General features: G+C 31.9%; 1 protein-coding gene across 1 annotated transcript; it reads left to right on the top strand.

Annotated features, from left to right (window-relative positions):
- Positions 1 to 6,510: 6,510 nt before the first annotated feature.
- Positions 6,511 to 11,458, top strand: LOC111501996 (uncharacterized). Its single transcript, XM_023155937.2, has 3 exons — positions 6,511 to 8,092; positions 8,944 to 10,559; positions 10,727 to 11,458. Exons 2-3 carry the CDS (start codon positions 9,091 to 9,093, stop codon positions 11,181 to 11,183), a joined length of 1,926 nt encoding a protein of 641 aa, XP_023011705.2. The 5' UTR covers positions 6,511 to 8,092; positions 8,944 to 9,090; the 3' UTR covers positions 11,184 to 11,458.
- The last annotated feature ends 1,777 nt before the right edge of the window (positions 11,459 to 13,235 follow it).

The raw sequence follows: 13,235 nt of genomic DNA, 5'->3' as shown, positions 1-13,235 counted from the left end.
ATTTTCTGAGCACAAGTACGCTTGTCTCACAGACGAATTTAAAACTTGAGAACAGTATTGTTAACATATTGGGAACAGTATTGTTGAAGGACGCAGTAACCAATCTTAGCAAATCTTCTTCATTTTGAAAATTATGAGACTACATTTGATTCTTGGCATACCTAAAAAGAAAAAAGTCTAGTGGGATTAGGTCGGGGGACCTTGCAGGCCAGGATGTGTCACTATGAGTACAAATTCATTGTCCTGGAAGCAACAGTTCAAATAATCACAAGCAATTCAAGCGTTATGTGCTTGATTACCACCTTGTTGAAACCAGCAGCTGTGAGTAACCGCTAAATGCAAATTATCTTAAACGTCTTCCAAATTCATTTACCTATCGCTCTTTTGTTAAATTGTTTTGGTAGATAAAAGGCCCAATTATATTCTTACCGAGAATCCCAACCCACATGTTAAAATCGAAACGCTTATTAAAAATGCCATTGTTGGTGAATTAGGTAAGTAACGAGATATAAAAGTAGGAACGGTAATATGTCAAAAATTCTACCAAACAAAAGTATTATCATGACAACAGAACATTTTCCAGCGCGTACTATTTAAAATTGAAGAAAAGCAGGTTAAGTAATCACTTTTCATTTTGCGCGAAAAATGGTTATGAAATCATATACGTTGCTACATTCAAAATAAAAAATGTAGTGTATACAGGGTATACTTTAGTTTAGGCCCATATGAAAATACAAAATTGATGATGTTTTCTACAAGACGAAACGTCGCAAAAAATTCTGCTCACGTGTAGTCCGCAAAAAGTGGCCATGACAAAGTGCCATTTATTTAACATTTCTTTTGAAAATAAATCTAGGATAAAATAAAAACGAAATTCTCATTTCGGTTTTTCTCGGATATCTCCGAACCTACTCATAATATTGACACTTCCTGAATAGCATATTATTATGCACATAAATGCCCTATTTTCCTCTAATTCAATCGACACTGTATCACTTACCGTTTCCAATATCCCCTTTCTAATATTCTTACCTTGGACACTCTGTATTCAAAATGCAAACACACAAATTTTGAAAAATTTTGTCTCCTGAGTGTAGTTGCCAAACGAACAGAATTTTTTTATTTTCAAAAAAATTTATTTGTATGACTGGGTTAGTGATGGTTCAGATCTCCCTTTTTTGATAAAAATTTAAAATGGAAAACCTGATTTCTCACTATTCAGAAATTCTTTCCGAATTAATTTTCGGTGTAGACGACTAGAGAAAATTTTGAATTTTATAGGTATAATTGAATTGAAGAAAATCAAGAATTAGTGTTTCTGTTAAGTACCATAATGATACGGAAATATCTGACTCAAAAGTTAATATATTTTCTCATTATCTCAGAAATGAATATAAATTCTTTCAGTTATGTCAATTTCAGTTATTTTGAAGAGATTCACAAGAAATATGCTAACATTTTCTTCACAACTATTATGGTATATATAAACAAAATTGTTTGATAGAAAAGGGAACGAAGGCAGGACAAAACCTGAAACATAAAATTAAAAACTTCAAAGCTTGAGGAATTCGCCGACGCTGTAACCCCATCAGAGAAATTATTATTGAAAAATTTCAAAAGGGTTGTTACTAGATTACAGAAAAAAGTGGTAGAGGAGTTCCAGTTCTTTTCAGTACGGATGTACAGAATCATATGAAATTGTTACGTGAGGCACGATCTGAATTTTTTAATGAATCTAATTTATTTTCATTTGTTAATCCTGCATCAAAAGAGTAGCCTTTAATAGGATACAAAGTCATTCAGAAGCATGCGCGATTGTGTGGCGCGGTGAATCCGGAGGCATTAACCTCAACAAAGTTGAGGAAACTGGCTACTCTAACTCAAGTTTTCAAAATGACTCAAAATGATATAGAGCAGTTAGCTACATTGATGGGTCATACGATAGATGTACGTAAGCAGGTGTATTGTCTTCCTGGTGATGTATATCAGACTGCAAAAATTGCCAAATTGTTGATGCTAATGGAAAGAGGGGAAGCAGGAAACTACAAAGGAAAAACTCTAGATGAAATAGATTTGAAGATGGATGATGACATTTTGGAAGAGAACGATGCAGAAAATTATGACATGAAAAATAATTTGGAAATTATTGAGGACATAATTGAGTCAGCCAATACTCTAGACGAAGAAATTGAGGCATCGCAACAAAATATGAGAGAATCGATTCCCACAGTGAACAAAAATGCAAATAATTTCAAAAGCGATTTGCTAGTACCTTGGACAAATCAACAAAAAGAAGTTGTTACGAAATTCTTTCAGAATCACATTAATATGAAGAAACCTCCCAGACGACAGGAATGTGAAAATCTGATAAACAAGTATCTTGAATTGCTGGAAAATAATTCTTGGGCAAAAATAATATTTAATTTGGACTTTTACTTTTTTGTTTTGATGTTTTAGTCAATATTGATTTCAATAAATAAAGTTATTTTTTAATTTTTTAGTTTATTGATATAAACTCTTCTGTCACAGCATATCTCCTTTTTTATTCTCTTTATTTGATCGACATTACATCATGTTGTAATGACAAAGATTCATTTTTTCAATGCACTACATAATTGTTCATCATTCACTTTCTGACAATAATGAAGTATTTTTACCAATGTATTTCTTACATTATGGAATGTTTCTGAGATAATTTTGTCACAAGCACCTTTCATTTTACCCGTAAGCCATCGAAATGACTGCGATTGTATAACTTATACTTCAGATTTCACGAATATAAAGTGTATGATACACCACTGCAGTATATTCTTGAGCTTAAATTTAGAATAACAGTTACTTGTAACGAAATTACCTTACAAACAATTCATAATGTAAGAAATGAGTTTGTAAACGTCTGTTCACATTTTGAAAATTGATGGAATAAACCGGTGCCAATTCCGAATGAGTTTTTTTTTTAATTTTTCACCTGTCGTTTGCAGATTTTCAAAAAGATTGTAACTCCATCAGTTATTCAAGTACAGCCGTTCTCTTTATGAAAAATAAACCAAAGATGGATAGAAAATTGAAAGTCCGATTAAATGAGGTATATATAATACAACCTCCCATTCCATATGAAAAAAGTTCACAGTACCTTTCACGGCAAAGAAACAAATTTATTGTTACATGAAAATTAAAAAAAAAACAATTACGGTTTATACAAAAGCTGAGATATTAATTACAATTAACAATAAAACGTGATAATAAAAACAAACAAAAGTCAGAAAAAAATCACAGAAAATAAAATAAGAAAAATATATAAATTTATAAAAATAAGCTGCAAATTAAAAAGGAAAATTTAAAGATTTCACACCAACTTACTTCAACCAAGTTACTTCGGGTGATGACGTCATCACCCGAAGACGAAGACGAAATACTTTTTCAAATTTTTATTATCGTTCATTATGGGGATTTATACTGTGTTGATATTACAGGATGTATTCAGATTTATATTTTTTGTTAGTAAAAATGAATAAATTTTGCTGAGGTTGTCAATGTCTGTCTTTTTGTTGATATTGTTTTCTTTAATTTTGATCTCAACTAAAAAGAGTAAATATTTATTCTAATCAGACCGAATCCCCGAAAAACTACTATTCTATACATACATACGGTCGTTACACTATCAATTATATATATACATATATATATATATATATATATGTATATATGTATATATATATATATATATATATATATATATATATATATATATATATATATATATATATATATATATATATATATATATATATATGATGTGTTGTATTTCGGGTATTCATCCGTTGTGTACTATTCGATAGTCGACGTTTCGCCATCATCTCAGATGGCATTATCAAGACGAGTTACTGCTTCGCTTCGAGAGGTGTAACTGATGTTAGGTTCTTCTTGTAGTGTTTTTATACGGTTTCGCTTGCGTAAGTTGTATGTATTTGTTACCTGTTTTTCCACCTGAGGGTTGTTGATGGATTTTGGTAGTTCTCCTACCTGTTTTTCTACCTGAGGGTTGTTAATGGCTTCTGGCGGTTCTCCTACCTGCGATGGTTCATTATCAATTTGTGGTTGTCTTTGAGGGTTGTTTTCAATTATTGTTTTCCAAATCCTTGGGATGTTTAGTGAGTCATCCCTTTTATTGATGAGGCCTTGCTTTTCGATTTCGATAGCTTTCCTGATTTGTCGAATTCTTGGGTTTCGCACCTGTGCTATCTGTTTTGTGGACTCAAAATTAATCTTGTGACCTGTTTGTAGATTGTGTTGAAAGAGGGCAGAGGAGGTTTGTTTTGTTCTTATCGAGTTTTTGTGCTCCTGGGTTCTGGCAGATATGCGTCTGTTGGTCTGACCGATATATTGTTGTCCACAACACATCATATTCTACCATCCGTGAAAACCTACATTGTAATATATATATATATATATATATATATATATATATATATATATATATATATATATATATATATATATATATATATATATATATATTTATTTATTTAACCGTCTACACAGACCCAAATCACTATAAACCACTAACGTTGTTGGGCCAAAATTGACGTTCTCAGACCCGCCTAAGGGTCTGAGAACGTTGAGGTGTATTTTCGACCTCCTCTACTGTATTCAACTATTTCAAATAAAAAAAATTATTACAAAAAATGGGACCGACAAGTCGTTACAACTCAATTTTATACACGGATTTAGTTCATCGAATTTTATGCAGAGGGCGTCCGGATATTTTCTGTATATAGTATATAATTATATACAAACTCTCTCGCTCCCACGACGTTCTGCTAACGTCGTTGATCCCAATATTTAGCAACATTGTAACGAATGATTATGAATGTGCAGAAATAGGAATATTTATTAGTTGAATGACTTCTTGTCGAAGGGAATATTTGATACTTTACTTGTGATAGTGCCCGTTTCTGTAGACGATAAAGCTGTTATATTTCTATTTGATTTATATTCTGTATTAATTTCTCTCGAAATAGACTTTCTGAATTAAATAAAGAGTTTTATCAATATCAAGAACCTGATTTGAAATTTAAATTTTTTGTCATTGAAGTCATTCAAATGTTTGTAGTAACACTGATAATTCAACTAAGCCATCAAATTATTAATTAAACTAATTCATACTTATCACAAGCAGAATTTGAAAGATACTGTGATTACTATAACTTCATGATACAAGATTTCAGTATAAAAACAAACTCGTTATGTGAGGGTAAGTTGCAAATTTACAAGAGTTATATCTGACTCTTCCAGTGTCTCTTATTTATAAGACGGATATATTGTACGTGTCAAAAGTGACAAAAGTGATATTTCAGCTAAATAAGTAGAGGAGTAGTAATTCAAATATCCGCTAAAGCCACTGGTCAATGTGTAAGAATATAGTTAATTTTTATTCAATGATTTATTCAACGCTCGTATAGCCGGGCTTCATAATTTGCTTTGAAGTTGATATGTCAAGTCAAAATAAACTAAGGACAGAAATAAATACAATGTTAGTAATTTGGAACTAAAGAAAACATGAAATGAACTGACTAGAAAGAGTAACGCTTATATTTCATTGTATGATGAGTATTATATAATAATGTTTTAATTTGTTATCTGTTATTTGTTATCTTGAGGGAGTCATAAGTGCATATGAAATTCAAACACTCCTGTTTCATATGAACGACCTTATTTCAAATACGAATTTTAATAATTGAAAGGATAATAATTGTTTTTATTTGTTTTCACAGCAAACTCTATTTTGGTATTTCATGGAGAAAATCAACTTTATTATCAGGAGGGTGATCACATTCTTATTTAACTTTTTGGTGTGAACATTCCTCACTGCTTCATCAGAATGTATTCTCTCTTCAAATATAAGAATTTTGTAAATCGCTACAAGTTTCCAAAGTACACATTTACTATCTATCCATCCACCGTTACCGGTCCCGCGATCTTCAGCAACTATTTCGGACCAATACCGAGCAATTTACTACCGATTCATTTAACGAACCTTCAATAGATAGTTTTAGATGCCATCAAAGGCTTGATAAGGTAGAACGTTTTTATTATATGCGCAGTTCTCAATTAGTTCTTTAATGTTTTTCAAATATGTATCGTGGAAAATTACTAGTTAGTTTAGCTAGAAGAGATTCGGCAGGTAAGTACTTGTCATGTTGACTCATAATCTGAAAAAATCATCATACCTTTTTTTATCAGCTGCAAAAGAGCAGCAAGAGAATTCGGAAGAGAAAAAAATTGAAAACGGAACTTCAAGTGGAAGACAGGTGAGTTATAATGTGCTCTTTTGGGATATTTTTTGGAGTGGTTTTAAGGAACGCTTTCGAATACAATAAACGCTCTTTGTATAGAATATCTAGTAGACATAGAATACCAAGTTACATGCAATTCTCTTTTTATATTCCTCAGTTTTTCGGTATTGTCAATATGTAATTTTCGAATAATTAACCTCTGAATATAATGAACAATTTGTTTCAAAAGTCATAAATTCTATGGCTACCAGTTAAGTGCATATTACACTAGGATAGCCCTTATTATTTGACCTTTTCCAATTTCAACCCTGCAAAAGATGCGTTTCTGCAAGTAATGAATGGAAAACTAATTTGCAAAAAGCAGCAATATTCTTTCAGCATATGCAACTTTGGCATTCATAGAATTCATATTTATCTGATGAGGGGTGGCATATACACCTTTGAAAAAATTTGAATCTGATGCGGTGTTTTATAAGTGATATGGATAAATATTTTCGACTTTCGAAAAGAATATATTGAAAGATTTTTTCGTTTAAAGGAGTTGAGATAGTTATTCTTCCTCAAGAAAAAGGTTGAAATGAGTGAGTTAAAATCGATTTTTTCGTTAACGCACTGTCGTCCATATACGAACGACAACTATCAAAAACTTGAAACATATGTCTGAGTTAAGGAAAAAAGAGGTTTCAACGTATGATTCTTAACACGGGTGAGTATATTGCATGAAAAATTCGCCCAAGAACCATTCATCAATTGCCGTTTGCTCAGTAACCACAAATTATATTGAAAAATCATACGAATATCCGATTCGATAATCAACTGTTAATTATAGTTGGATTGTCAGTAATTCTCATTCCGATTTTATTGCTGTTTTCAGTTTCTCAAAGATATTCCTGAAGAAAAATCTACAGAAAAAGTTTTTCATCATCTGCAGAATGTATGGTTTCCACAAGACAAAACTGATCCTTATGAATTTCAAGATACTGAATCGAGTCTTCAAAATGGATACGACTCCGATCACGGGAAATGTTGGTATGGAATATTGACTAGAAACGTCAATGAAAAATCGATACAAGTAACACATCCAGACATTTACACTCAATCATTTCCCAGAGAACGCCCAGATAATGAGTGCAAAAATAAAGAACCTCACGAAAAAAATATATTCAATGATAATATAAGTAATATTGCAATTGAAAGTCCTAGTGATGATGATCAACATGTCTCATCCTCGGTAATGAAAGGTTGCTTTTCACCTTTGAATAATGACAGAGGAGATACACATATGTCTGATACTTATAAGAAAATAAAAATAATCGATAACCGAGTTATTTCAGCAGAAACTGTTTTCAGTGAGACAGCTTTCGGTAATAATTTGGAAGTCAACAAAATTATTTGTAGAGAAAATAATTTCCTTACAATGCTAGGAGAATCCGTTTCCACTGCTGATCACTCTGAAAAACCAAATGAAATAATCCGTGAAGGATACAAACTTTACAGAAATCAAGAATACATTAATGAAATGACCGCAGAAAAAAAAAATCTAATCATGAAAATCTCAATGTAATAAAAGAAAATGAAGAAATTGGTTCGCATTTGGAAAGTGAATCCTCCGAAGGGAGTACCGAGTCTCCTTGTGATTTTGTAGATGAAGATTACGTTCCTCTCTCCAACCAGTCAAGCTCTTCATCAAGCAGATCTTCACTACAGTCGCTAACTGATAAAGTCATCCCAAGTAACAATAAAAATTCAAAGATTTTCAGCGAGGGAGAAAAAATCCAAAACCTGTTTCTGTGAAGGTAAAAGCTTTTTTCTTCAACCAAAGAATATTTTTCAATCCTCAGTACCATCGAATATTGAACAATGAATGATGAAAATTCACAATTACAATTACTATTGCAGTTTATTAATACAGTTTATTGTTCGATTTTCACTATAATGGATTTTACAAAAACCGTGACATATGTTTCGCTATCCAATAACTTTCTCAAACATAAATTATGATTGAGAAAGCTGTTGAGTCGCAGTTTTTTAAATCATTTATAGTGAAAATCGTACAAACATGAAGTATCATGAAGTATCGGCCAGTTCTATTCGATTAATAGGTAGAAACAGTTTCCATAAGAATCAAATCAACTCAATATTCAGTTCCCTCTGCTTAAAAAATATTTGTTATATACAGGGCGTTCGTGAATAAGTGCGTCAAACTTCAGGAGGTGATTCTGCATGTAAAAATAATGGCAATTTGCATATTACTTTTATCCGCAAAACCGGTTTTAGATCAATATATAAATAGTCAGTTTTTAAGACAAACTTTAGTACGTCGTATCTCGGAAAACGAATCATTTTCCTTTCCCACAAAAGTTCTATTGCAAACTGTCATTGAAGTTTGTTGAACTCATTCACTAACACCCTGTATATATATATTTCAATTTTATGGTGGGTAACTAATTTTGAATAATCTGGTTTGTCTTTAGAAACACCCATTGCTTTCAATACTCAATTTCCTTTAAATAACCTTGTTTGTATTTCATATTTTTGAAAATAATTTTCAGAATTATCTCATATGCCATTTCATAGTATCAACAAGAAATCATATATGTATTTGAAATCCATTCATGATATTTTCTAAATCAAATTTTTCTTCTAGGAATCATTGAACGTTAGAGATGTTCAAAGTGAAAGTTTTATATATGATAAAGATTTATGTCCATTCTGTTTCGAAAATGTAGGCCATTTTTCTAGACATTTGATACGGAAACATTCAGATGAAGAATGCATCAAAAAGATTTTAAAAATGCCTAATAAGAGTAAAGAAAGAAGACTGGCGATTATCGGTTTAAGAAAGAAGGGGAATTTCATTTTGAATTCCGAAAAACAAAGTATTAAACCCACAAGAAAACCCAAGTTGTTAGGCAATGTGAATGATATAAATTATTTCCCATGTACCTCCTGCTTGGGTTATTACAAAAAATCCTATTTATGGAGACATAAAAAAAAATGTGAAGCAAAAATTGATAATATGGGTTCGAAAACACAACACCTTACCGAATTTCAGACGTTTCTAGCTACGACTGGTTTACTCGGTAACCACCTGAATAGAAGTCGATTGAAAAACGAAGTATTTTGCATCATGAGACCGGATGAAATTAGTCTCACTGCAAAAACTGACCCGCTAATTTGCCTTTATGGCGAATCATACCTCAGTAAACATAAGAGAAAACAAATGCATACTGTAACTTCCAACAAAATTCGGGAAATGGCAAGACTGAAAATAGTATTACAGAAATCTACAACCATTGATAACCTCATCGACGTTCTGAAACCTGAACTGTATGAAAACATTGTGGCTGCATCGAAAATTATAAGTGGTTTTGATAATGAAACCAAATCATTCAAGTCGTCCTCATTAGCATTACATATGGGAACAAATCTAAAATTTCTGTGTGAAGTGGCCAAAAAAGCCTTGATAACAAAATCTCCACTATTTCAACCCTTAAGTGATCGAGAAAGAGACCAACAATTAAAGAATATCAATGACCTTCGAGACATGTTAAAGGAACACTGGTGCAATGATATTTCAAGTTTGGCTCAGAAAGTTCTTAATGAGAAACGGTGGGAAAAACCTAAGTTACTTCCACTTACGGAAGATGTTAAGTTATTCAATAGCCATATTTCATCTATAGCAAATGAAGCATATACAAAATTGAGAACAAAAGAAGCTATCACTAAGAACTACAAATTGCTTTGTGAAGCAGCATTATGTCTTATTCTATTATTTAACAGAAAAAGAATTGGGGAGATACAGTTTTTAGACATTCAAACCTATCAAAGGAATTTCTCGTCAATAAATCAAGAAGAGTGCTTGAGTAGCCTTTCGGAACTCGAAAAAAAAATGAGCTCTAGTTTCAAAAGGGTTGTTGTATTTGGAAAAGGAAGTAAACCAGTTCCCATTTTATTCACGAAACGAATGCAAACATACGTGGATCTCATTTTAGACATCAGAAAAGAGACCAATATCGTCCCCAAATCCAATAAGTATTTGTTTGCTAATCCCGGGTCAACAGATAGATGGATGACGGCGGCTTCAGTATTGAGAAAATTTGCATCCAGTTGTGGAGCAAGAAATCCAGGTTTACTCACATCAACCAAGTTCAGAAAACAAATTGCAACAATTTTGCAGCTGATGAATTTTGATAACGCTGAAATGGAACAAATTGCTCGTTTCATGGGGCATACTGAGAAAACCCACCAAGAATTCTATAGGTGAGTCTGATGAGTTTTGTATTACATTATTAATATCACATGGCCCTCTCTATCTTTTTATATGTTGTTATGTATTGTATTTTGATGTGAATAGTAAAATGAAAATATTAGAAGAAAACTTATCTCGACAATATTATTTAACATCTCAACAAATTTATTCATTTCAGATTAACGGAAGATGTTTACCAAACGGCTAAAGTAGCCAAAGTATTGCTGCTGATGAATGCTGGAAAGGCAAACGAACTCAAGGACAAAAATTTGAATGAAATTCATATAGATGAAGAGGTAATAGATTCTGATGAAGATGATAGGGAAAATGTACCCAAAAAAGGAAGTTTTGAATATGATCAGCCACCTGATTATGAAGAAACTTATCAATCAAAGCAAATTTCAGAACAAAATTCACCAAAAGTGAAACTTTTTTCTGTGAAACACTCAAGCAGAAGTCGTTGGGAAAGTGATGAAAAAAAAAGTGTCCTTCAATTTTTTAAAACTCATATTGAAAATAATGTGGCTCCCAAGAAGAAGGAATGTTTAAATTTCATACGCACTCATGAATCCTTCAAAGTAAATGATTGGTTACGAATCAAAACCTTGGTATATAATACTTATCGTACTAAATAACATATTTGTCATTCCTTATAGCCTAGTTGACTTCAAGTTTTTTTACTGAATTTATTTCGATAATTCATTTTTGTTCCAAGATGTTTCAGATCTCACTCACGTTTTTAATAATGTGAATATTGATATAAATTTATTTTATGAACATTATACTTATATTTTAGTCTTTAGTTTATTAGGATGTATTTTGAGTTAAGACTATGTAGGTACTAACTTTGATATTTTTTATTGGCTTTTTGAAAGTTTTATTTTAAATAAATTTCACTTATTCCTATGTATCTTCGTTGTGTCTCCATTGATTTATTTACCTGATACTTTATTGATTCTGTGTCACTTTCGACTCGTCTCTCTAGTAAGAAAATTTCCATAATACATATATGTTTCATTAATGAAAGAACACTTTCAAATCACAAAATTTTTTTTCAAATGACAATTAAATATTTTTCGATAAAACCCTGTATATAAGCAAATGTTTGTCAGATTGGTAATTTGCAACTTTCTCTTCCTTTTCATAATTAAATTCTACATAGGGTATTAAAAAAATATTATATTATGAAGTTAAAGAAATAACGTATTTCATTGATTTTACACTTTCAGATTCTGCTTTAAGATAATTAATAAATAATTTATCAATTTGATACCTTATTTATATCGAGAGCATATATATTTTAAAATTTTGCAAATAATTTCACTTTCAGTGAGATCGAGACTTTGAACGTCAATACCAATAGGTAAATGGATTACACAGCCAATGTGCACAAAAATTGTGCAGCGACAAAAATATGTAATTAACGTTATCAGATCCATACTTTTGGCAACACCGCTGGAAGCGGGAACGTCATACAAATATCCATTATTTAATACATTGGTCTGAGAAAGTGGTTAAATATTATGGGACTAATAGATACTTTGGAATGTTGTAATTTTGAATTTTTTACTGATCATTTCCCCTCGAAGTATGCTTATATTTTGGATAGTGAAGTGATCAGTAAATTATACAATACACTCCATAAACTCGTTGTTTTCTGGTGGGTCTGTGGTTGCCTGAAGAATATGCTGGGTCTGACAACTTAGGTTGGATAAATATATATATATATATATATATATATATATATATATATATATATATATATATATATATATATATATATGTATATAATGATAAGTACTACAGAGTGGGATGATGATACTTTCACACAAGTTTTTTCTTTTTGAAAGTATAATGATAGCTCTGAAAATGGTTGTTTGTTGTCTTCAATTGTAGCCCTGAAAAGGGCTGTTTTTTTCTATTAATCCATACAATGGTATTGACTAGCGCTCCTCATCATCAGAAACAATGATGATGGTGTCATCATCTGAATCATCTGTATCTGATGATATACTGATGATGTCGTCCTCATATTCATCTGAATCAGATGATATACTAATTATATCATCCGCATGATCGTGTAGCTCGTTATCCTTTCGATCGTTTAACTCTACATCTACTTCCTCTTGCATACGTTCTTCTACGCGTTCTGGGAAATTATCAGGAAGATCATAGACGCGTTGCAGGAATTCTGCGAAGCTGTATTGGAATGAGTAAGTGTTGAATCTATTTCATGTACCTGGATGGGTCCTGTACTTGATATAGAATACTCTGGTACACTCATCGGTTCGGTAGTGGAATCAGCACTTGACATTGTGAAAGAATGATGTAGAACTGGGATTGATGCTATATTTATATCAAAAAAAGTGGAGGGGTGAAGTGTTGATGTAGAACAATTCAGTGTTTGAAATTCGAAAGCAACAAGAATGACAATCTTCATGGAACTCTGAGTGATAATTAAGAAAAAACTAATAAGGGAGAGGGAAAAGACACTGCCCCAACCACGCAGTGCCTCGTGTACACCAACTAAAAAAGTGTGTACTCCGAGGAAGGAAAGGATTAAGAGTGGGAGAGAGAGAGAGAGAGAGAGAGAGAAACAAGGAAATGATTACAAGTCGTCATCAGAACTCAATATTTCCCAATTGTGCATGAGAGCTCGCCTTTCTGACCAAATTTCAGCAGCTACT

The sequence above is a fragment of the Leptinotarsa decemlineata genome, unplaced genomic scaffold (genome assembly GCF_025532065.1).
Source record: "Leptinotarsa decemlineata unplaced genomic scaffold, Ldec_3_MD MMD2_P_RNA_scaffold_14, whole genome shotgun sequence".
Taxonomy (NCBI): Eukaryota; Metazoa; Arthropoda; class Insecta; order Coleoptera; family Chrysomelidae; genus Leptinotarsa; species Leptinotarsa decemlineata.
Note: the sequence above shows the minus strand (reverse complement) of the source record. Positions and strands in the feature narration are given on the sequence as shown.